At 34.5% G+C, this 25,990-nt stretch overlaps 1 protein-coding gene across 3 annotated transcripts in view; it reads left to right on the top strand.

Moving 5' to 3' along the window:
* Window positions 1–25,990, top strand: part of dlc1 (DLC1 Rho GTPase activating protein) — a 149,772-nt gene that overhangs the window by 62,170 nt on the left and 61,612 nt on the right. For all 3 annotated transcript variants that reach the window (XM_067402848.1, XM_067402847.1, XM_067402849.1), the window contains exon 5: window positions 2,685–2,718. In XM_067402848.1, coding sequence (XP_067258949.1) covers window positions 2,685–2,718 — 34 coding nt within the window. The remainder of the gene's footprint in view (window positions 1–2,684; window positions 2,719–25,990) is intronic.

Below are 25,990 nucleotides of genomic sequence, written 5' to 3'. Positions count from 1 at the left end.
GCAGGGAATATTTTTGGTCCCCTTGAGGAAAACGGCTTATAAATCATACAGAATGATGTTTTTTGAAAATGTAAAAATGCAGAAAGTTTTCTGTGATTGGTAGGTTTAGGGTTAGGGGTTATAATAGTCTTTCTACTTTCTTATAGTCAGTCTACAATATAAAAATCATTATGTCTTTGGAATCATGTCCCCGTAAAAGATGAAAACCCAAAGAGAGTGTGTGTGTGTGTGTGTGTGTGTGTGTGTGTGTGTGTGTGTGTGTGTGTGTGTGTGTGTGTGTGTGGTGGGGTATCTCGTATCTGGTTCATAAGGAGGAGGGTGTTTTCAAGGTTGCAGAGGCTACACAAATGGCCTTATTTCTTGGCCAGCTGCACTTGGTGGGCATGAACACATACACAAACACACACAGTGTTTTACTCACAGGGACAGGTGGTAGGCTAGTTTATACTGGCTTGGTTTGAAATGTAAACTATGTTTATAGAGTTACATTGTGAAACTGAACTGTTTTATTGGTCCTCCCTGGATCTTGATGAAAAGTGAATTATGGATTCATACAACATTATCTGAATTCCATTTCAGGAATTTCAAATCAAAGCTAACATTCAGACATGTCAGGTCAAGTCACCATTATTTATATAGCACTTTTTACAATGTAGACATGATAAAATGTATTTCATGGCTTTAAAGGTGCCCTAGAACTTTTTTTTAAAGATGTAATATAAGTCTAAGGTGTCCCCTGAATGTGTCTGTGAAGTTTCAGCTCAAAATACCCCATAGATTTTTTAAAATATTTTTTTTTAACTGCCTATTTTGGGGCATTATTAGAAATGAGCCGATTCAGGGTGTGTGGCCCTTTAATTCTCGTGCTCCACGCCCCAAGAGCTGCGCTTGTCTTAAACAACATAAAAAAGTTCAAACAGCTAATATAAGTACAGTGTTTATTTTGATGTTTACATTGATTCTGAATGAGTTTAAGGCTGTGATCCGTGGCTAACGGCTAATGATACACTGTTGGAGAGATTTATAAAGAATAAAGCTGTGTTTATGAATTATACAGACTGCAAATGTTTAAAAATGAAAACAGCGACAGCTCTTGTCTCCGTGAATACAGTAAGAAACAATGGTAACTTTAACCACATTTAACAGTACATTAGCAACATGCTAACGAAACATTTAGAAAGAGAATTTACAAATATCACTAAAAATATCATGTTATCATGGATCATGTAAGTTATTATCGCTCCATCTGCCATTTTTTACTGTGGTTCTTGCTTGCTTACCTAGTCTGTTGATTCAGCTGTGCAGATCCAGATGTGTAATTCCTTTCATAATGTTGGGAACATGGGCTGGCATATGCAAATATTGGGGGCGTACATATTAATGATCCCGACTGTTACGTAACTGTTATGTTGAGATTCGGCTGTTCTTCTGAGGTCTTTTAACCCTTAAATGCATGACTGTTTCGCCAATCATTCTTACATATTCGGGTCTTTATCGACCCGGAACTATATCTAACATGGAAGGATCTCTACCTGTCGTGATAATATAAAACTCCTATGATATTAGAGTAACAATTACAGAAGAATAAAATAAAACATATTTTGTTACCTTTTGGAGCTTGAAAGGGCTCATTCTGAGCAGATGTTTTATGCCATCACCACTGTCCTCGTCAGAGCTCATTTCCCAGTACATCGAGCAAATAATAGGCTATGTTTCAGGTCACGAATATAAGCCCATTCGTGATCTCAAACGTATTCTCAAAACTATTTCATTTTCAACATCTTCAAAATCAATATTTCTATCACTAACAGCTTCACCAGATCCATCCAGTAACAGTTACAGTCATATTTGATTGCGTTCAGTACTTGCTCTGCAGTAAATCGCTGAGCCATTTCATGTTTCTCTTATTATTTCGTTTTCTGTCTGAATGAGTCGTCACTTCAGAATTGTGTATCAGACATTGCCACCTTGTGGAATAAAGGTGAATTGCACTTATTCAGTCATGTAAGATTCAATTATTGTCGTGCAGAAAAAAATATGTACACTCATACACGCCTAGGGTCGTTTGCGACCCTATACAATTTATACAAAAAATGAATACAAAAATAGGCATTCTTTTATAATTTTATGATTTTTTTCTTGTAATATTCTTTATAATGAATTGATTGAGGAATACCAAGAAGGTTGATGTCTAACTTTAAAAAATGAACGAAGAGGAGGGTAGTGAATTATGTCCCGGGTCACAAAAGACCCGAGGTATGCATTTAAGGGTTAAACAAATGAGATTTATATAAGAAGGAGGAAACAATGGAGTTTGAAACTCACTGTATGTCATTTCCATGTTACGTTACTGAACTCTTGTTATATAACTATGCCGAGGTAAATTCAATTTTTTGAATCTAGGGCACCTTTAAAGGTATAGTTCACCCAGAAATGAAAATCAAAAGATTTTCACTATGGAAGTCATCGGGGTCCACCAAATTTTTGGATACCCATATTCTTCAAAATATCTTCAGCAGAAAAAAAGAAATTCATACAGGTTTGGAACAACTTGCAGGTGCAAGAAAATTGTCAATTTTCATTTCTGGGTAAACTTTCCTCTTAACATACTTATTTTTTTGAAACATAATGTATTTCCTTGTCATTTGCAAAATATTAATTTTTCTATATTTACTTTCTTTCAGACCTCTGCTGTACTTTCTGAGAAAGACAGAGCAGGTAAGTCCACATGATCTCAAGTTTTATTATCATAACCTACATTAAGCGGTAGAAGCGATGAAGGATTGATATGGGAATTGGTATGGGAAGCAAAACTGTGTTCGAAAAAAAAGAAAGAAAGTATCTTATGATGTTATAATGTTATATATTGCTGCTTCCAATATTAGGATATCAAAATCAGTTAATGTTTTCAATACTTGTTTCTCACCATTTTATCAAGCTGAGAAATCTTATTAACAATAAGGTTATGAAAAACATTTATGAGATTTTGTAAATCCAAGTCAAATCAAGACATACAACCTTGCTTTCCCACCAAAGTATGTCAACTGGTAGCTCTGGATCTGTCTTAAACACTAGCAGATGTTGTTCATTCAGACAATGAGCTGCCTGCTATCAGAACAGAGACCTGTAGATGTGGCTGGAAATTGAAGATTATTACTAGTGTGATATATATCTAGAACAAACCTCTTCGTTCCCTTATGGACACATGACCATTTGCTGGCTGAAAGAGATGCTTTGTTGAGGCACAGCAAAGCATTTACCCTGATTTCGGTCTCACCCTCAGGCTAAGCACAAAAGTAGCATGCCAGCTATTAACAGATATCTGTTAGCCATTCGCTGCTGCTCATGTTGTCATTTGATATTTGCTGACTACTATATATCAACTGTTATGCTTGTACATTTGTCAGTTGTGCATTTTTTGTTAACTAAAAGTTGTTTCTTTGTTACATCAATGCTGTTACGCTCTTCACCAAACATACACTCTAAAAAAAGCTGGGTTAGAAACAACCCAAGTTGGGTTAAATGTTTGCCCAACGTGCTAGGTAGTTTTATTTAACTATTGTTTAAAAATTACTAAATGGCTGGCTTAAAATGAACCCAAAATAGGTTGAACATAAAAAAAAATAATAATAATAATAATAATAAACTCAGACACATAATTACTAGAAGCAACAATTATTATCAAAAGGTGAACATTTATTAATAAGCAATTTAATAATTGGTAATTGTTTAAATATTATTCATTAATCTTATTAATACATATTAATACATGTTAATTTACTAAACATATTAATAAATGTTAATTTCCAACCATTTTGGTTCATTTTAAGCAAACAATGCAGTCATTTTTAAACAACAGTTAGGTTAAATAAAACTACCCAGCAGATTGGACAAATATTTAACCCAACTGCTAGGTTAAAACAACCCAATCGCTGGGTTTGTCCATTTTCAACCCAACTTGGGTTGCTTTTTAACCCAGCATTCTTTTAGAGTGTACCATAATCTAGCATTGAGACTCTCGATTGTCATGTAAAATGTAATTGCACCAGGGTCAGAAATTACTTTGGACATTCACTATAAGAAAAATAAATAAATATAATAATAATAATAATAATAATAATAAAATCAACATAGACAGTAAGATTCAATGTTGGTCAGTAAGATAAAAAAAAATAAATACAATAAGAAAAAATAAAATATAAAATACAATAAAATTAAATATAAAATTAAATTAAATAAAAATACTTTTATTTAGAAAGGATTTAATTCCTCAAAAAAAAAAAAAAAATGTTTACATGTTCATAATGACCAATAAATTTGCCTCAAATAAAGGCTTTTTTTTTTTTTTTAAGTTAGTGTAAGTGTACTTGTTTACCAAGGACACAGTAGAGTCAATATGTTCTAGTGATGAAATCTGTGAAGAAAACAATCTACAAATGAAGTTGAAAATCAATTTTGAACAGAAAATTTTTATGCGTCATTTACAATAAAGCCTTAATGTTAGAACATTAGCATGAAAATAGTTCATTGTTCATATTTAGGATACATAAAATGCTAGCAGGAAGGAGTAGACCACTTTGTGCAATAAATAAATAAATACAAATGTAATTTTCAGCACAGAATTGCATTAAACACAATACATAATATTAAGATGCTGTTCAAATGACACTGTGGTGAAAATGACTTTCAGAAATCTCCAGTGATCCAAAGGTAAGTGAAGTGTTAGTGGGAAACTTCTGGTCAATCAAGTTGACCAGACACCACACAAACCATAAGAGATCATTCCACTTTGACCCCTGTGTCTTCCTGGAATCAATACCAGAAAGCACCAGGAGCTGGAGACTGTCTGTCTCCGTCATCTTCTTACTTATAGTGGTGTATGCAATGGAGACAAAGAGTTGAAAAGACATTGCATCATGCATTTTCCAGAGTCTGTCAGATTTTGGTGGTGTTGATATTTTGATATCACTTGCAGGCTCTGAATTTTGAGATTTTCAGGATTTATGTGTAGGCTATTTTGCATTATGTAATGACCCCCTGTGGCTCTGTGGCTTGGTATTCTGGTGTGTGATGGATGATAAAATGCAGGCCAGATTTTAGCACAATGGCCCCCTGTTTCAAAGCACATCAAAGCTTCTCTGTATCAGCCCAGGAATGTGGGGTGCACAGCCTGGTTACATCACGCAAACCTTGCCCCAAGATGGAGAGCATTCATGGTTAATTTTCGGGTTGTTATGGTGATGGACTTTTGGGTCACAACACCGGTCAGTAAACAGTATTTATGTCTAGGCATCATTCCTTACTGTACTATCCCTTTCCAGACTGGGCTAAAACACAGCAGGGTTTTGGCAGGAGCAAAAAAGACCAAAACAGTAGTGATTTTGAGTGTGTGTGTGTGTGTGTGTGTGTGTGTGTGTGTGTGTGTGTGTGTGTGTGTGTGTGTGTGTGAGAGAGAGAGAGAGAGAGAGAGAGAGAGAGAGAGAGTAAAGAAGTTCCTGTTATCTAACACAAGCTCCATGGCCATGTCTGACATTGTTACTGTAATTTGCATTCAGGGTCATTTTAAGGGATATGGGGCACCAGAATGGAGTATTTGGCTGCATTATGTGCTCAAGTTTCTTGCTGAGGTCTTCACTTTTCCTTGCTTTATTGTAGACAAAAGCTTGTAGCTGGATGATTTAGGTTTTTAACCTTGTAATGACATCTTATCTTTAGAATTCTACCCAGGGTCCTCACATTTGTTCACATAAAGATAACCACGTAGAACACAATGTAAAGAGTATTTTATTTAAAATAGAAATCTTTTATAACAATGTAAAAGTCTTCACGTTCACTTTTGATCATATTAATGCATTTAATTTGAAAAATATGACTGAACAAATTCTGTACTAGTAAAATTGTGCTCATCTGACTGCTTTTTGCATTAGATTCAGTATTTTGATCTAGACTTTTCTCACCAAAAAATGTTTTAATAGTATAACTACTGTTGGCACACATACATGTTTCTTATACTAAAAGATAAAAGGTAGATTTGCGGTAACTTTAATCATAACTTTAATCGTAAAATATGCTTGAAAGAAGCGGCAGCGGCCAACTGCAGCATATAGAGTGGTCTGCGAGTTAAGGAAAATATAAAGCATTACAGTTTGCCTTTTCTTTCCCTTAGAAGGGCATCGGAGGAAATGAAAGACACAGTTGGTGGTTTTCAAAGCCTTTGCTCCCTCCTTGATTGCAATTCCCCGTAATTCTGATCTGGGATCAGGCCTCCACATTCTCATTAACATCTGCCATTATTAAGCGAAACTACAAAACTGATTTCAGATCTGTGCCTGTCAAGCGCAACAATAACCCCTCATTCTTTCTTATCTCCAGTGACTTCGGTACCTATAATCATGTCCGCAGAACGCCTCCCTCTCGGGCCTTTTGCCTGTAGTTCTTTGATGTGCGTTCATCCTAGAGCATTCCTGCCCCTATCGCACCCATTCCCCCTGTCACGGCTCAGGCTCTGGGTCCAGAACAATGAGTCTATTGCTCACTTCTGATCTCTCTCCCTCACCTGCATTTGGGGTCAAGCCCCAGCTGGGTAGAGCCAGGTCAGTTCTGATACAGGTTGGTAAGAATGTCTCTGGGAAGAGAGGAGAGGAAAGGAGTGAAATTTTAATGGAGTGTTTGAGAAACTGTCAGTCCTGGGATTAGCCACACAAGCTTGCTACTTCCTGGAAGCAGTTTCCTCAGATCCATGACTACATGCACACAAGCAGCAACCACATACACATACAGGCCTGGCTAGTGTTTTGTCACATTTTATATTTTTAATTCAGAATACTCCTCCCATTCTTTTCTTCCGGCTTGATAATTGCAGAGTGTGGAGGAAAATAATTGCTTTAGGTAGTAATGAAAGTATAAAGACAATGGAGGGATGTGGATATTTTCAGAAATAGTGATGGTATGCCTGAACGACTTGACAAAGAAGTACCATAGGCTGGTTTCGATTGACTGGGTTTCTTAGTGGGTTGTTGCCACAAGACTCTTGTGTATAAAAACTGTCTGGACGACAACAGAATTTTTTTTCCTCATTAATGTACACACAGCACCCCATATTGTCAGAAAAACACAGAATTGTTGACATTTTTGCAGATTTATTAAAAAAGAAAAACTGAAATATCACATGGTCCTATTTATTCAGTATTTAGTAGAAGCACCCTTTTGATCTAATACAGCAATGAGTCTTTTTGGGAAAGATGCAACAAGTTTTTCACACCTGGATTTGGGGATCCTCTGCCATTCCTTCTTGCAGATCCTCTCCAGTTCTGTCAGGTTGGATGGTAAACGTTGGTGGACAGCCATTTTTATTAAATGTGGATCCAAATGTGGAAAATGTGGAACCAAAAAAAAAAATAAAAAATACTAATAATAATTATATATATATATATATATATATATATATATATATATATATATATATATATATATATATATATATATATATATATATATATATATATACTGAGTAAAATTGATAAAAATGTGGGAAAAAATATATATATATATGTGTGTATATATATATATATATATATATATATATATATATATAATATATTTATATAAATATATACATTCATCAAAGAATTCTGAAAATCTTGTAGATTTCCATAAATGTGGAACCAAAAAAAAAAAAAATAGGATTTTTCTAGGAGCTCATTGCTTCTACCTTCAGTTAAACTGCTAACAGTGATAGTAAATTAATTGCCTAAATTATTACATTATTTTCTAACTGCATTCTTTAAATTGCAATGTTGACATGCATTCTCTGTAAAGCTGCTTTGAAACGATATGTATTGTGAAAGGTGCTATACAAAAAATAAATGTGAATTGAATTAAGTACATCATAACACATATCTTGTGTGACCCATCCATAATCTGTATGTGTTTCAAGAATATGCCCAATACAACTTCACATTATCAATAAGGATTTGCATTGGTATTAACATTCTGTAAAAAGATGGAAAAGAGCTTCAGAAATAAGTTGTATAATCTTGATGGACCCTTTATAACCTTTATAACCTTACAACCTTTCATTTTATGTCTAGGTGTTCAGGAAGAAGGAATGCCATTTTCATAAATGGCTTTTATGGGTAAAGGGTTATCAGAGCAAGATTTCTGCTTTGTCTATTAATATTGAAAAGGGGAAAACATCAACAGCACTCAGTTCCCGGCATTCATCCAGTTGGAATGGTACTGCCTGACCTTTTATTTGAACTGCTCAGTTGAAGAGAGAACACAGAATAAAGCACATGTGTACATGAAGGAAGCTTTCATGACATGACTTTTTAATTTACGTCATATTCCGTAAGCATGCATTCTTAATCAATAGTCCACTTACTGGACCTTTAATCTTGGGATTTTATCTTTGTCTGTGTAACCCTGGGAAATTCCACTTAAGTCATCAAGTGCTAACCATGGTTTTAATACCTGTGTTCCCATCAGTGTGGATGATGAAGATATAGTGCTATGGAGGCATCATTTCAAGAGGCTATGGAAAGAGGAAGTTGTTGAGTCACTTTCTGAGAAAAGTAATTTCCTTTTTTTTTTTTTTTTTTTTTTTTTGGCTTGATACTTTGGAAAATCTCTCGGAAATGGGTTTCATCATCTGCATAGAGGCCTTGATTATACCTGCATTTCCTCTCGCACAGAACTGGTGTTTTGTTATCGCTAGCTTGTAACTGTATTCTGTCTCTCCTAGTATTCATTCTTAATATAAGTTTTACTTAGAGACATTTCATCATTATTTACTCATCCTCAGGTTGTTCTGTACCCAAATTTTTGTGGGTTTTTCAAATTCCCCCCCAGTTGTGTTCAACTGAAAGAAGATAGTCATGTAGGATGGTTTGAGGGTGAGTAAATCATGGGATAATTTTTGGGTGAACTATCTCTTTAATTATTATTATTATTATTATTATTATTGTTATTATTATTATTATTATTATTATTTATTTTTTTATGTTTATCATATTCACAAATGTTGTCATGGTTACCTAAAACTCTTAATTATTAAAAATAATTTCCCTTTATTGAAATAAAGCTGAAATAAAATCAAATATAATTATTAGACAAAAAACTTAAACTTAAGTTGAAGTGCTACTAAAACTGAAATAAAATTGATTGAAGCTAAATAGAAAAAAAAAACTAATAAAAATAACACATAAGCACATAAAAATTGAAAATAACTGAAAATATTAAAGCTGCTGTCCGCGATTTTTGGCCCTCTAGCGGTTAGTAAACAGAACTGCACGCGTCTTGCGGAGGAACATTCTAGCCAGAGCTACTTTTCTCCGTGTATGTCTATGGCGAGTCACGCAGTTACTGTGATACTCTGCGGCGAGTCCTACCAGTCCGGTCTGAAATAGTCCGTATATAAACACTTATTATAAGTGTACCATAATGATTCAGGATAAGACAAAAACACGGTTTGGAAAATGGATTCATGTTGTATATTCTCATTATATAATTTTTGTACATTTTTAGCACAAAAAAAAGTCACGGACTGCAGCTTTAAAATAAAAAGAAATTCAAAATATTAATTCATACTATATTAGTATATACAATTGAAAAGACTGGTATTCACTTATTTGCATATTGTTGTAGTGATGAATGAAAATGTGCACAGAAATGTGCACCCCAGCAGTAAACAACCCAATAAATTCATACAAACGTGAGAGAATCTCTAACCTATGATTCACCGAATCACCTAAAAAAACCTACGAGTCCTTATCTAGCCAGCGATTCCCACACATTTCCATGCCAATTTTTGGAGACGGTCATGCCCAGAAGGGTTAGGTTACACATGAAATAACCAAGCTGACACAAATCAGCCCTCTTCTCTGAACAGATCCTGTCCTGATCTCATGTTTGTCTTCTTCATGTCCAGAGGCAATAGTAGCATAGCATTAATGAGAGTCTGAATTTCGGAGCTAATGTGTTCTTAGGCTTGTCTGTCATGCTTATTTGATTCTAAGAACTTAATGCACCCTCAATCCTAGCCTTTTATTTGCCACAGTTTTATTGGCTTTGGTATAATTCTTGGCCACTTCATCACTTTAAAGGTAGGGTAAGCAATTTCGGAGCAGCTAGCAAAAGCAAGCTAGCATTGAAGCATTAGATCCCACCCTCCCTTTAGGAGGGCATCTCCAAATCTATGGCTCATCCAAAACACATGAAGGGTTTTTGAATTTATGAAGGCAGACAGTCAGAGCAGATTCAGCAAAGCATCGTAAGAGACGCCGTCAAATTACCTCATGTCTCAAAGCACACAATACATACAATAATAATGAACATAAACAGCTTACAGATCTCTTACTTTTACAACCTGACTGCTGCAGATTCATTTCGGCGTTGATAGTGTTAAACGCATAAATCCAAGTCTGAGGACGTGAACAGATATGAGAAGAACATCACAGGTTGTTGTCTCTAAATTACAACTATGACATGGCATGAACGCAGCATAAGCTTGTTGTTTTGGTTCAGGAGGAACCGTAAAAGTGGCTGCTGTTTGTTTACTGTGCTTGGTGGCTGTCTGTCTACAACTCTGCATAGACTTATGGAATGCAATGATGACGTGTGATGTCTGTGCGAATAAGGTGTGCAGAAGTATCTAAATACATATGTTGGCAGGTTGGACAATGTATTACTGCATTAGAATCAAATGCAATGATTAGACTTTTTTTTTTTCTTTTTTTTTTTTCTATTATTGATTGCTATTAAGAAGAGTTTCAAAATGAATAACAAAAAAATGTTTATGAAAACAAAAAGCCCTACCCTACCTTTAAATCTGTCTTAAATCTGTTTCCACTGCTAACAGCTCCTGTTTTTATTCTACTTCTCTGCTGCTGTGTTCTTTGACTCCCAGACTGAGCTTTACTACTTTGTTCCCCTTTTGGAGAACCAGAAAACTGAGCTGTTCAAATCTGGAGAATGTACACTTACAATTCCTGTGCTGTTTTTCATCTGTTTGACGACTGTTGTTCTGTTGGAGGGTGTTTCTTCAACTAGGCGCTTTTGGGCCTGTGGGCCTTTTAGAAAAGAAACGTTATACAACACATTTTTCACACTCTCACAAATGTATTTAATTATTAAATTTGTCTACTAAAAAAGTCCAACATGTGTAATTTTTTTTTTAGACTACAGTGTCATTTCACATTTGCATTAAGGGAAATTACATTCCGAATACATTTTAAATAAAATTTCTCACTTCTTTATAAGGAAATTCTTCATAGCTAATAGTTTATCCTAAATAAACACAATAAAAAAATACTTAAATATTTTAATAACATTTCACAATCTTGTCTATAAATCTCCAAAATTACAGATTCATAATTAAAACATAATAATAAAAAAATCTGTTTACAATTGATATTTACAAGTACAAATACTGTCTGAAACAGACATTGTTTCTTTTTCAAATTTTAGAAATTATTTTCAAACAATGGGTCTCATTCGTGAAACACGATCAGAATGAATTTTTATGTAAATCATAAATTTTCGGATTCATTAAAATGTTTGTATTGTCCAAATGTTAATCTACACCTGCTCCCAGCCACGCGTAAATAGTTTGTTTAACATCCGAACGTTTTGCTCATTAATAAGGCTGCATTTTAATTCACCTTAATAAGGTATATTACACAGCATTTTGAAAAAAAATGTTATATATAGTAATTACATATGTTTTTTCTTTTTACTTTTATTGTGAGAGCCAGTAATGGCATCTGCAAACAGAGCACTTTAATCAAATAATTAATTGATTTCAATAGGGCTGGGCAAACTAATGGCCCCTTAATTGTTATGGAAATTGTTTCCTATAAAATGGCCAAAATCCTCCGTTCGGGGTCATAATATGATGCCCATATATAGTTGTCAGTCGGATTTAATGGGCGGGATTTATGGTAATTGAGAATGAGCGTGCACACGCGTCCCATTTACGACTGATTGGAATTCATTAACACACACACACATTTCACTATCACTTCTGACGTTTACGAAGTATTTGTGAATCAGGAGAAGAGTTTTCGGGAAAGTCTCTTTTCACGCAAATCACTCACATATTTACTCGTATATTTACAAATGTTTCATGAATGAGACCCAATAAATGTCAAATTTGTTTATGATTATTACATTTTCTACATGATAATTGTTGTAAACTGTAATGTATTTCATGTATTTCTTGACTTGTTATTATCTATCTATCTATCTATCTATCTATCTATCTATCTATCTATCTATCTATCTATCTATCTATCTATCTATCTAATCCATCCATCCATCCATCCATCCATATATATATATATATATATATATATATATATATATATATATATATATATATATATATATATATATATAGTACTTATAAGTACTTCTGTATAGCAATGTCTAACTGAGAATGATCTGACACTTTTTTAAATTTATTTATTTATTTTATTTATCTGATGTCACTGGTAATTCCCATTTGTCTGTTCCCAGGGTCATTCCCTGACTGTGGTAATACATAGGGCTGCTGGACAGGAAACTGACAGTTGTGCTTATGAGTTAACTGGGATTCACAGCTGTTGAGTTTTTGTAGAACAGGAAATCATCTTTTCAGATTTCTGTAAAGAGCGCTTTATCCCCATATGTGGGCCTTGAGCAGTCTGTGATCTGTCCCATGATTCAGCAACACAATACTTAGCATGGGTCTTATGATTTTAATGTCAGCTTGTTTGCTTGTCCCTGTGTTTGGGTGGGGACTTTAATATTCTGTTGACTCCATAGATGTTACCTCTTGAACTCGTTCCCCATTGTTTTGTGTTTGTAGGTCATTGTGTATGTTCAGGTAATCCCTCTGTTAAGAGTATCAGGATCAGTCTGAGTATTTTGGCTGCTACACAATATCATGATGATCCACCAGCTTTCTTTTGCTTATTATGTATCTGTTTCTCTCCTTCTTAATAGCATCACCTTAATAACGTTTCTGTAACAGTGTCTCAGGTGAGACAGAGAGTGAAAGAAAGAGAATCACATCTCTCACAAAGTGCTATAGCCAGAGCGAGACATTTGTTCTTCTCAGACGACAACAAAGGCTCCTCATTCACTAACAACAAGATGAACTTTTCATGTTATTGATGCAATCACTCCAGGAATGGAATGTTCAGGAGAGATGAATGAAAGAGTTTGGATGCATCCCAAAAACGTGTGTGCGCTTATTTGTGTAAGTGATTGAGTACAAAACTGAAAGTTTGGGCACTGAAAGTAGGGCGAAGTGTTTCCAGACTTCTAACATTACACATGGGGAGACTTCTTGGTATTTCCAAGAAGATAATGTTTTTATATTGTAAATTATATGATGAGGGCGAGGTTTCAATATGTGCGTTCATGTTCTCTTATTTTAAAAAAAACTTGACAAATTTAGATAATTCCCTTCATGAATTATGTTGATAACAAACAAAGTAAATGAGTGATTTATTTATTTATTTATTTATTTATTTATTTATTTATTACTTTTTACATTTTAATACTTGGATAGTTATAAAATCTCACAATTAGGGTCCAAATTAACTTCTTGAAATGCTTTCCAATGGCAGGTGAATTTATAAAATACATATTTTTTTTTGTAAACAAAACAAATATTTTTTGTCTAGAGTATAGACATTTAAAATGTAGTTGTTTTCCCTCTTGTATGTTTGTAATAAACTTTAAATTACTTTATACATTTATTTGACTTAATTTATTGGTTATTTACAGCCCTTAAAACTGAATAAAAACTATTAATTAACTCAACTATTTTAGAAGTGTTTTTATTTATTTTACACCATGGTGCTGTGTGCAAGCTTTAATGATTGGATCTGGATCTTTGAGCAGAAAAGACAGGAAGAAATTATGCTTATCTCCTCTAGTTTTTCCTCAGAGGTCATAAAGTAAATTAGCAGCTGTGTGTGTGTGCATGTGTGTGTGTGTGTGTGTGTGTGTAGATGTGTGTGTTTTTGTGACGTATCAGGACACAAATTTGTATAATGACATGGGTATGACATAGGTGTTACAAGGAGAGGGTGACTTATGAGGACATTACCCCATGTCCCATTTTTCAAAAAGCTTATAAATCGTACAGAAAGAGTTTTTTGAGAAAGTAAAAATGTGCACAGTTTCCTGTGATAGGTAGGGGTAGTGAAGGGCAATAGAAAATACAGTTTGTACAGCATAAAAAAAAACATTACACTAATGGAATGTCCCCACAATTCACAAAAACAAACCTGTGTGTGTGTGTGTGTGTGTGTGTGTGTGTGTCCTGTGCTATTATTAAGCATCCATTGTAGTGCAACTCTTAGCTGGCCAATTAGCCCTCATTGCTCGCTTCAGTGGTGCATTACTAGGAATGCAAAAGCACTAATCCCAAATTTACATCCTTTTGGCAAAGTATTCTAAACACACAGTTGTTACTATTATCTTCAGTTATCAACTGTCTTTGAATGCTCATAAACTCAGTCATTTCACACCCCAACACACACGCATGCACGCACACACAGTCTCCTTACTTTTAGAAAATTCAACTTACTTTACTTTTTATACATTAGCACTAGTGTTAAAAAGAAAACTGTCAAAATACTGTTGTGGTTGTTAAGTTTGATTCATTTATGTTTGAATCAATTCAAACTGTCCATTTCATTGTTGACAAATCAGATGTTTGAAGTGATTCACTCAAAATCTTAAAAAATATTTATTAGTAAATGTAGGTAATTATTTCTTTGTATGTATATGCTCAATATTTGAAATATTTGAAAATATAAACATTGGTGGTAATTAATCAGAAGTAAATGTAGCCTCAGTGGATTGGAGTTTATGTTTGTTTTTTTTTCGGCAGTATTCTGCCGAGCACTGTAATATTTCATGGAAAATATGACTGATATTATTCCTTTGACGTTGTAAACTTAATTATTAAACTATAAAAAAAGAGTTACCATAAATCATGAGCGTTCCATGAAGAATAAATCACAATGACAGTTATGTAGTTCTGAGTGTGTGAACAGAGAGGCAGAGTGAATGAGTTCATGTTGAGTGTGAACTCAAATAATTAAACCTGCAAATGATTTCTCTTTACATATATATATATATATATATATATATATATATATATATATATATATATATATATATATATATATATATATATATACTGTTACAAGAGCGCAAGTTCTTTCCCTTTCCAAAAGACGTGTGTATCTATTAACAGCTCAGCCATGCAAAACAGCTTCTATTGTTTGACAGGCCTAATCCGGTAATTTACATATTACTGTTACATAACTAAGAACTTCCATTTGGCGCCTGGTACTGCACTATAGCTTGGAGAAGAGTGTGGATTTACTTAAATTAGCAAAAATGTACTCAGATGTTTGCTAAACCAGACAAAACCATAACATTTTTTTTTTTTTCTTAAAATGCAATTATATTTCTAAGTTATTGCATTCCTCTGCAATTATGTTGTATCTATAATTACTTTTATATGAAAAAAAAAATAGCTTGATTAGCTTTATATGAGTCTATGTTGTGTCCTCATTTAGACTGAAAAGATGTGATGCATTGAATATAATATATATGTATTGTGCTTTATTGCAGGAAATTGTTTCCTACCTTTAATGTACTTCAAAGCTAGGAAACAAATGTGACCCTGGGTCACAAAACCAGTCATAATTTCAGATATACATAATCTGAAAATGTAATAAATAAGCTTTCCATTGATGTATGGTACAATATTTAGCCGAGATACAACTATTTGAAAATCTGGAATCTGAGAGTGCAAAAAAATCAAAATATTGAGAAAATCACCTACAAAATATCTTCATGGAACATGATCTTCACTTAATATCCTAATGATTTTTAGCATAAAAGAAAAATCAATAATTTTGACCCATACATTGTATTGTTGGCTCTGGCTACAAATATACCCGTGTGACTTAGGACTGGTTTTGTGGCCCAGGGTAACATATATGGGTTGTAATTTGTCAATGTGCAATACCTGCTTCTTTTCTGGTTGCGTGTGTAATCTTAGTGTATGATGATTGTTTGTTGCTTCCTCTCATGTAAGAGCACATGCTCACTCAAGCAGAATGAATGAATGTGCTAAGATGTATTCAGATGACGCGCGTTTTGCCTCCATCAGTACAGCCACTTAGATGTTCCGAATGCAAACTGACAACATGAAGACAAGTAGCGGCTTGAAGGACACACAAAGAGAGTGAGTGAGTGCACTTAAATTACACAAATGTGGCTTTTTGAAAAATTCACATTGCGGAGGCACTGAGGCCTGAGTCGGAAAGCACTCTCTCCTCACACACACACACACACACACAGTAGCGCAGGACTGAATGTGAGAGCATTGCAGTGGGAACTCCCTAATGCACACTGCAGCACCGCACGCAGAACCGGACATAGAAAATGGACTGAGTAAAGAACAACAGACCCGGGAGAGAGGAGAAGGAGGACGAGAATATAGTACCGAAAGAACACAGGAGAAGATGTCAAGGTCCATGCGTCTCCTGCTTCTGCAGAGATCTTTGAGTGAACACATCAGATACTCCACCTGCAGGGCTCTGGATCTGTTTAATGGAAACACACGGGATCAGAGGCTGACAGGTGAGTGTGTGACTGGATGTGGAAGAGGCTGTGGATGTGCAAATATGGAGGTAGTGTTTAAAAAAAAAATGTTTCTAAGTACGGATATGGCCTCTTTATGATGCTAGAAGTGCATTTGACCTTTTACATTGTAATGGTACCATAGTACAATCAGATATGGAACTCGAATATATGTACCACTGCACTGAAATATTACAACATTCATATAGCATGATAAGAGGAACCTCAGAGAATACTATGTTTAAAAAAAAAAAAATGGTTCTGCATTGAACATTTTTGGTCCCACTTTATATTATGTGTCTTTAACTATAAGTACTATCATTTAAATTAATTGTTTGATGCAGTGCTCTTATTGTGCACATACATGTTATTACATCTAAAATTACCCTTTCCCTACATGTTAACCCACCCATAAACCTAGCCATACCACTGACCTGTCCCTATGAACAGCATGAACACAATAAGTATATTGTACCTTACATTTTAGTTGATTTGACAAAAGAAAAATGTTGTGATAAATCATCAAAATATATATATATATATATTTTTACAGTGTAGTTAAAGACACCTATCTAATACACACCTAATATAAACCAAATTGAAATGTAATGTTATGACTTAAAAGGGGTTGCTAGATAGCCTACTTGTACTACCACTTTTAGGGTCGTAGTGCATTTTCGAGTTAGGTTGTCTCTTATCCATAAAGTATTCATGTTTCGAATACCTTGTGATTCAATGCATTATGAATATGCCACCTGATACTCAGTTATGAACTCTGGAGAAGACAGGAAATGCTGTGTCATTATTGAAGTGTTTTAAAGATGGCTGACTATTAGTGCTGGGAAATCATGAGTGATTTATTGTGTGAGAGTGCATGAGAGGGATGGAGAAAGATGGATTAAGTTTTTGTGGTTTTATATGTGTGCATCTAAGGTCTGGTCTATAGTGCTTCCCAAAGATGTAGTCTGCTAGAATGCATGCACTTCACTTTCTAATGAATTAATTATGTCAGACAGTGAGCCATCAGCTAGTTGTAACATTTATGTTCTGTTTTGGTTTAATTCGAGTTCCTGTTGCCTTTGTTCTCATTTTCCTGCCGCTAGTTTTTTTTTTTTTTTTTGGTAACTGATTTAATTTTGATTTGTATTTAAGCCTTCGGTTCATTCAGTTCCTTGTTCAGTGTTGTCATTGTATATGTGGTTGCTTTATTTCTCCTGCCTTCTCCTGTGTGTTCGTTTTGGATTTATTAAAGACCGGGTTTTTACTCCTGCTTTGTACGCTTCATCACAGCCTCAAACCCTGACACTGGTAAGTTTTCCCATAGCTATTTCAACAACAACAAAAAAATGAACTCCAAGACAATCTTGAAACCCACCCTGGATGCAGACACTAAAATTTTCATGACCTGTATAGCTGTGTGGTCTAATGGTTTATTCAATAGTGTGGGCTTACAACCTTTCCATGGATATGGGTTTATTTGTGTGTGGAAAAGGTCTGTGCAACCGATCATGTCAACTTCATCATAACAAATAAAATCTGTTTTGTTTTGTTTTTGTTAGTTTTTTTTTCTTACTTTTTGTTGTTGTTGTTTTGACTACAAGTTACATTTCTAATGTAATTTAAAAATGTAACTTCACAGGTTTTCTTTCCAAAAATAACCCAATATTGGATTGATTGATTGATTGATTGATTGATTGATTGATTCATTGATTCATTGATTGATTGATTGATTCATTGATTGATTGATTCATTCATTCATTCATTCATTCATTCATTCATTCATTCTCTTAAAAATAAATCAGCAAATTGTAGCCCATGCCACATCCAGTAAAATGATAATTAATATTAAATCAAGTTTAGCTTTCTTTTAACCCTCAGGTTGTGTTCAAAACCCTATAACACATGTGATGTTCCCGGTCAAAAATGACCGGCCCATAAAAAAAAGCATATAAATCACTCATTATACCATATTTTCACCCAATCTTGGATTCAATCTTTTTGTCAACAAGTTCTCTTTCAATTAGGACTGGTTTTATATTTTGATTTGGATCTGAATAATCATAGGCCTCATTTATTTGAGAGTAGGCATTTCATTTTTTTAGTAATTTTTTTTAAATTTTTGAATAATTTTGGAAATATTAAATAAAATCTGAAGAAAATTGGTATTGTTGATCACACTAGTCTACTCTAATGTTTCACCAGGAATTTTGTTTTGAAACTTTTGTTTTGTAAAAAATATGGCACATAGTCACACTTGTGGTGTTCCCGGTCAAAAATGACCGGCCTATAAAAAATAGCTTATAAATCACTCATTATACCATATTTTCACCCAATCTTGGATTCAATCTTTTTGTCAACTTGTTCTCTTTCAATTAGGACTGGTTTTATATCCTGTTTGCATCTGATTAATCGTGGGCCTCATTTATCTGAGAGTAGGCATGGTCAAAATGGTCACAATGGCCGACCATTGAAAGTGAATGGGAGAGATTGAAAATAACAGAACAATTTAGTTTTCAGGAGCATGTTCATTATTTTCATGTACACATATGAGCATATGTGCTTGCAAACATCGAGCCCTTGGACCTGTGCATGTAAACTTTTGCAGCGCGTTTTTGTATTTGGTTGCGTTGTGAACTTTTGCAGCGCGTTTTTGTATTTGGTTGCGTTGTGAATTTTTGCAGCGCGTTTTTGTATTTGGTTGCGTTGTGAACTTTTGCAGCGCGTTTCTGTGTTTGGTTGCGTTGTGAACTTTTTCAGCGCGTTTCTGTATTTGGTTGCGTTGTGAACTTTTGCAGCGCGTTTCTGTATTTGGTTGCGTTGTGAACTTTTGCAGCGCGTTTTTGTATTTGGTTGCGTTGTGAACTTTTGCATCGCGTTTCTGTATTTGGTTGCGTTGTGAACTTATGCAGCATGTTTTTGTATTTGGTTGCGTTGTGAATTTTTGCAGCGCATTTCTGTGTTTGGTTGCGTTGTGAACTTTTGCAGCATGTTTTTGTATTTGGTTGCGTTGTGAACTTTTGCAGCGCGTTTCTGTGTTTGGTTGCGTTGTGAACTTATGCAGCATGTTTTTGTATTTGGTTGCGTTGTGAATTTTTGCAGCGCATTTCTGTATTTGGTTGCGTTGTGAACTTTTGCAGCGTGTTTTTGTATTTGGTTGCGTTGTGAACTTTTGCAGCACATGTGTTGTCAAACTCATGAAGAAGTTATCCGTTGTACTCCAGTGAAGTCCACAATATGGAGAAAAATCCTGCAAAGTTTTCCTCAACCTTATTTTCCTTTCAACTGAAGAAAGAAAGACATGGGGTGAGTGAATTATCAGGAAATTTTAATTATAAAGCAAATCCTTCTTCTTTTGAAGCCGGGTCACTGCAGTCACGGCCAGTTTGTGTTTGTGTGTGTGTGTGTGTGTGTGTGTGTGTGTGTGTGTGTGTGGTAATGTCAGATGGATAAATGTATATTAGATGCAGGTTAGGGTAGGATCAAATTTCTCTCTGTGGAAAAGAATGTGTGTAATACTCAAAAAAGTTTGTATGTTTTAACGTGTGTGTGTCTGGGTAGCGTGTGTATAAATGTATCGATACATGCACAGGTCCAAGGGCTCGATGTTTGCAAGCACATATGCTCATATATGTACATGAAAATAATGAACATGCTCCTGAAAACTAAATTGTTCTGTTATTTTCAGTCTCTCCCATTCACTTTCAATGGTCAGCCATTGTGACCATTTTTGACCATGCCTACTCTCAGATAAATGAGGCCCATGATTAATCAGATGCAAACAGAAATATAAAACCAGTCCTAATTGAAAGAGAACAAGCTGATAAAAAGATTGAATCCAAGATTGGGTGAAAATATGGTATAATGAGTGATTTATAAGCTATTTTTTATAGGCCGGTCATTTTTGACCGGGAACACCACAAGTGTGACTATGTGCCATATTTTTTACAAAACAAAAGTTTCAAAACAAAATTCCTGGTGAAACATTAGAGTAGACTAGTGTGATCAACAGTAGCCATTTTTTTCATATTTTTTTTTAATATTTCCAAATTTACCCACAAATTATTTGTTTTTTACTCAAAAAATGAGATGCCTACTCTCAGATAAATGAGGCCCATGATTAATCAGATGCAAACAGAAATATAAAACCAGTCCTAATTGAAAGAGAACAAGTTGACAAAAAGATTGAATCCAAGATTGGGTGAAAATATGGTATAATGAGTGATTTATAAGCTATTTTTTATAGGCCGGTCATTTTTGACCGGGAACACCACAAGTGTGACTATGTGCCATATTTTTTACAAAACAAAAGTTTCAAAACAAAATTCCTGGTGAAACATTAGAGTAGACTAGTGTGATCAACAATACCAATTTTCTTCAGATTTTATTTAATATTTCCAAAATTATTCAAAAATTTAAAAAAATTTACTCAAAAAATGAGATGCCTACTCTCAGATAAATGAGGCCCACGATTAATCAGATGCAAACAGAAATATAAAACCAGTCCTAATTGAAAGAGAACAAGTTGACAAAAAGATTGAATCCAAGATTGGGTGAAAATATGGTATAATGAGTGATTTATAAGCTATTTTTTATGGGCCGGTCATTTTTGACCGGGAACACCACGAGTGTAACAAGGTAACAAAACCCCCACAAAAAATTAAGAAAATGTCCAAAAAAATATTGAGATTTAGTTATACCCTTTGGGAACAAAGTCACTAAGTTTCAGTCCAAAGCGATAACATTAACTAGTATTTTCGGGAAAAAGAAAATTGGTGTTCGGGTCAAATTGACCCGAACACAACAATATATTTACTTTTATTTATTTTTTAACTATTGTTTTGTGTGTGTGTGTGTGTGTGTGTGTGTGTGTGTGTGTGTGTGTGTGTGTGTGTGTGTGTGTGTGTGTTTTAAATTATTTTATTATTATTATTATTATTATTATTATTATTATTTTCTGTGCCTCCCCTGGCATTTTCACACTTCAGCAGGCAAATAAATAAATAAATAAAAATTATGACCTAAGGGGTCGAAAAATAGCTTGTTTCTAATATTATGTTGGAGCTTTAATATCAGTGTTTGGGACTTTTTTTTCTTCTCTCAACAAACAGCCACTGACTATTTAAAACATAAAAGCATCACTCTCAAAAACAAAATGATCTGTGTCTCAGATTAGAATAGGCTATTCAGGGACAGTTATGATTACACTCAAATTGATTTTAGCTTTAGCTTTCTTTTCCATATTGACATTTTTTTGTGTGCTTGGTCATTTATTATTTTTTTCTTTAATTTCACGGTAAAGAAATAGATTGAGAAGCAGCTTTGTGGAGAAACATTGCAGAAACATTTCAGAAAAAAATGGCATTGATCCACTTTCAAAAAACACTCTTGAAATTTATACTCATTACTGGCTCCCGTGTTTTCCAGCTTATTCTAGAGTGATAAAACCTGGAGGATGTGTTCATGTGCTGGAGTATCTGTGTACAGAACATTCAGAGCTAATAGTGCTGAACAAACACAAACACACTCAGCCAGCATCCGAGAAAAAGTATTTGCTTTAATAAGCTGTTTAGGTGATAAATAACTTTATAGCTGAGGTATGGTTTATGTCTTTTTTAGATTGGCATAATTTTGATAGCTACTATTAGTAAGTTGGCAATTGGAGGCCTAGAATTATCGGTGAGCAAGTAGTCATTGAGCGAATGCTTTTAACCACTATCAGCTTTTTCTGAATGGTCTATTAGCCCCTCATTTTTCTTTCATATTCTCTCTCTCCATACCTCGAAGCAGGAGAATTAAAAAAATACATTTACCATACTTTTAGAAATAGAAACAAGCAGTTAGCTTCTAGCAACCAGTAGTGTTGACAGTAAACTGACCGAAAGCCCAAGCAGTAAGGGTGGTCTGGCCAATACGAAAAAGCTGATTATGATAGCCAATATTAAAATTGTATACTATTTTGTTTAAATTAATTGAAAAATAAATCACTAAAAACTAAAACCCATCATCTTAAATGCTTAGGCACAGGCATCACATTCACATGAATGAAATATACAATGTTTGGATATATTTGTTTGGTGTTGTTTCCACCATTCCACCATTGATGTCATGGTTTTTAAGTTCCACTTTAGACATTCTATTAACTGTAAGTAACTTTGCAACTATATGTCAACTAACTCTCATTAGAGAATTAATAGACTGTCTGCTAAAAATCTGCCAACACTTTATTTTGATGGTCCTCCAACAGTCATTCTGACTATATACTTTGTAACTATGTCAACTTACTCTGCTAACCCAAACTCTAACACCTAACCCTAACCTAAAAGTCTTCTAACAGTACTACAGTCTACTAATACTCTATGAGAGTTAGTTGACTTGTAGTTACAAAGTTCCTCATAGTTAGTAGAACTAGTTATTAATTAGTTATAGTCTAAAATGGACCATCAAATAAAGTGTAACCTATTTTTTATCATTTTTTTTTTGTTTGTTTTAGCTTTATTGTTTATGCATTACGGCAGATGATGATAAACAGACAGTATTAAAATTCTGTATTTTTTGTTTGAATAAAAAAACAAAACCACTGAAAAATAAAATCCATCATTTTAAATGCTACAAGTTCATTTAAACATGTAATGGATGAAAGGAATGTGGTGTTTTTAATGTTTTCGATGTATTACTTTTTAATATATAAAGTATTTACATGTTTTGATCATTTATTTTTATTTTTTTATTTTATGGCAGATGATCGATTACTTTTTTTCAAAGGGAAAAATAATTATATTAAAGTAATCAATTACTTAATAATGCATTACACCCAACACTGAAGTTAATTTTGGCATCACAATATTATAATGTACAGTATGAAAAAAATGTATTTATTCTGAGATTGGCTATAGATTACATGGGACATTTACTTTATTAAATTATTAATATAAATATAAATGAGCACAACAAATGTAATCTAAATATAAAAGAGGAAATGTGCATGTATAATAATTCAGCAAATCATTTCGAACTATATTAGGGGAATATCACGTCATGAAATTAATATTCATGAGCAAAGCTGGCACGTCTTATATTACATCTCCTCTCCTCGTCAGACTGTTCTTACTCTTCTACTTCTAAGTGTTTGTTTTTCCATTACCTCACTGTCTTTCATAAATCACCTTCGCTGACCTTCCTCTCTCAGCAAATCTCCTCACATTAGCCATAAACTAGCCAGGGCCTCTCTTGAAGTCATCTTTGTCCAGCTTTGGAGGACCTGAGGGTGTGGATTCCAGGTCAGAGGCCTACCTTCTCCCCTCTTTTCTCCAGAAGTAGTGGACAGGTCTGGGGTGATGGATGTTAGCCTTCCCCTGCCCTTTTTTGAAGGTATCTTCCCCTAGCCTCAGTACCCGGAGATGAAAGCGAGGTGGGTCACAGCGGCCCATAAAGCTTTTTCAGACGTTCTTTTCTCCTTATCATCCCCCCATTTCTTCCTCTTGACACCAAACCATTGCTCTCTTCCCTCTTTCCAAGCAAGGGCAAAAATGTTGTGGCTTCAGTAAGCAGGATGTTTGTAATTAAATAAAAATGTATCGGAAATGACTGTATAACAGAGTGTGGGTGTTGAAATGGTAAATGAACTGTGTGTATGCGTATGCATGTTTATGAATGTGTGTAAACAAGCAGAGTGCATAGTCATAAAGTCTGAGGAGATTTACATTTGTCACATGCAGACTGTGGAAATAAGAAAATTTCTTAAAGGTACAGTGTCAAATTTCTGGGCTGCTAATGGCACCAAATGTATATTTAAAATATTTAAAACTTAATAAATTTAAATAACTAGCTTCTGGCGGACGGCCGTATGCAGAATGCGCAAGTTGACTTGCACCAAATGAGTAATCCTCTGATGCAATGTATGACGCAGGATGTTGGAGTATTGTAAGCTTAGGCGCTTCTCACTATTCAAACAAATAGAGCTGTGCAACAAATTTAAGCTCCTCTTCTCTTATATCGAAATCCTCTTTAAGATTTCTCTTTAAAAATGATATTTTTAGACTTACAATCTGTTTTGCTCTATCTGCTGTGCCTCCATGCTCATCATTACGTTGTGCGTCTGGTAAATCGACTTGTGCATTCTGCGTACGGTCATCCGCCGGAAGCTAGTTATTTGAATTTAAAAAGTTTTAAGTATGGATATTTTGGAGGACTAAGGATATTTTTAAATATATCTCCAATTGTGTTAGTCTGAAAGAAGACATATAAACCTAGGATGGCTTGAGGGTGAGTAAATCATAGGATAATTTTCATTTGTAGGTGAATTATTCCTTTAAAGGTGCCCTAGAACTTATATGTAATATAAGTCTAAGGTGTCCCCTGAATGTGTCTGTGAAGTTTCAGCTCAAAATACCCCATACATTTTTTTTCTTAATTCATTTTTTTAACTGCCTATTTTGGGGCATAATTAGAAATGAGCCGATTCAGGGTGTGTGGACCTTTAAATCTGGTGTTCCACACCCCAAGAGCTCGCGCTTGCCTTAAACAACATAAAAAAAGTTCAAACAGCTAATATAACCCTCAAAATGGATCTTTACAAAGTGTTCGTCATGCAGCATGTCTAATCGCATAAGTACAGTGTTTATTTTGATGTTTACATTCGATTCTGAATGAGTTTGAGGCTGTGCTCCGTGGCTAAAGCTAACATTACACACTGTTGGAGAGATTTATAAAGAATTAAGTTGTGTTTATGAATCATACAGACTGCAAGTGTTTAAAAATGAAAATAGCGACGGCTCTTGTCTCTGTGAATACAGTAAGAAACGAAGGTAACTTTAACCACATTTAACAGTACATTAGCAACATGCTAACGAAACATTTAGGAAGACAGTTTACAAATATCACTAAAAATATCATGCTATCATGAATCATGTCAGTTTACTTGCTTACCTAGTCTGATGATTCAGCTGTGCACAGATCCAGACGTTCTGCCCTTGTCTAATGCCTTTCATAATGTTGGGATCATGGGCTGGCATATGCAAATATTGGGGGCGTACATTATGTGTTATGTTGAGATTCGCCTGTTCTTCGGAGGTCTTTTAAACAAATGAGATTTATATAAGAAGGAGGAAACAATGGAGTTTGAGACTGTACTGAACTCTTGTTATTCAACTATGCCAAGGTAAATTCAATTTTTGAATCTAGGGCACCTTTAAATATCAAGACTACTTTGGTCAACATTTCCATAGTAAATGACTAGCATCACTTTTTGCTAGTGAACAACATGACTAGACCAAAGCCTACTGGTACTAAGCACCACAAAGCAGGTTGGACTAGCATCAGGATTCTACATGACATT

This window comes from Chanodichthys erythropterus, chromosome 12 (genome assembly GCF_024489055.1).
Source record: "Chanodichthys erythropterus isolate Z2021 chromosome 12, ASM2448905v1, whole genome shotgun sequence".
Lineage (NCBI taxonomy): Eukaryota > Metazoa > Chordata > Actinopteri > Cypriniformes > Xenocyprididae > Chanodichthys > Chanodichthys erythropterus.
The sequence above is the reverse complement of the archived record's forward strand: the minus strand, read 5'-3'. Positions and strand labels throughout refer to the sequence as shown.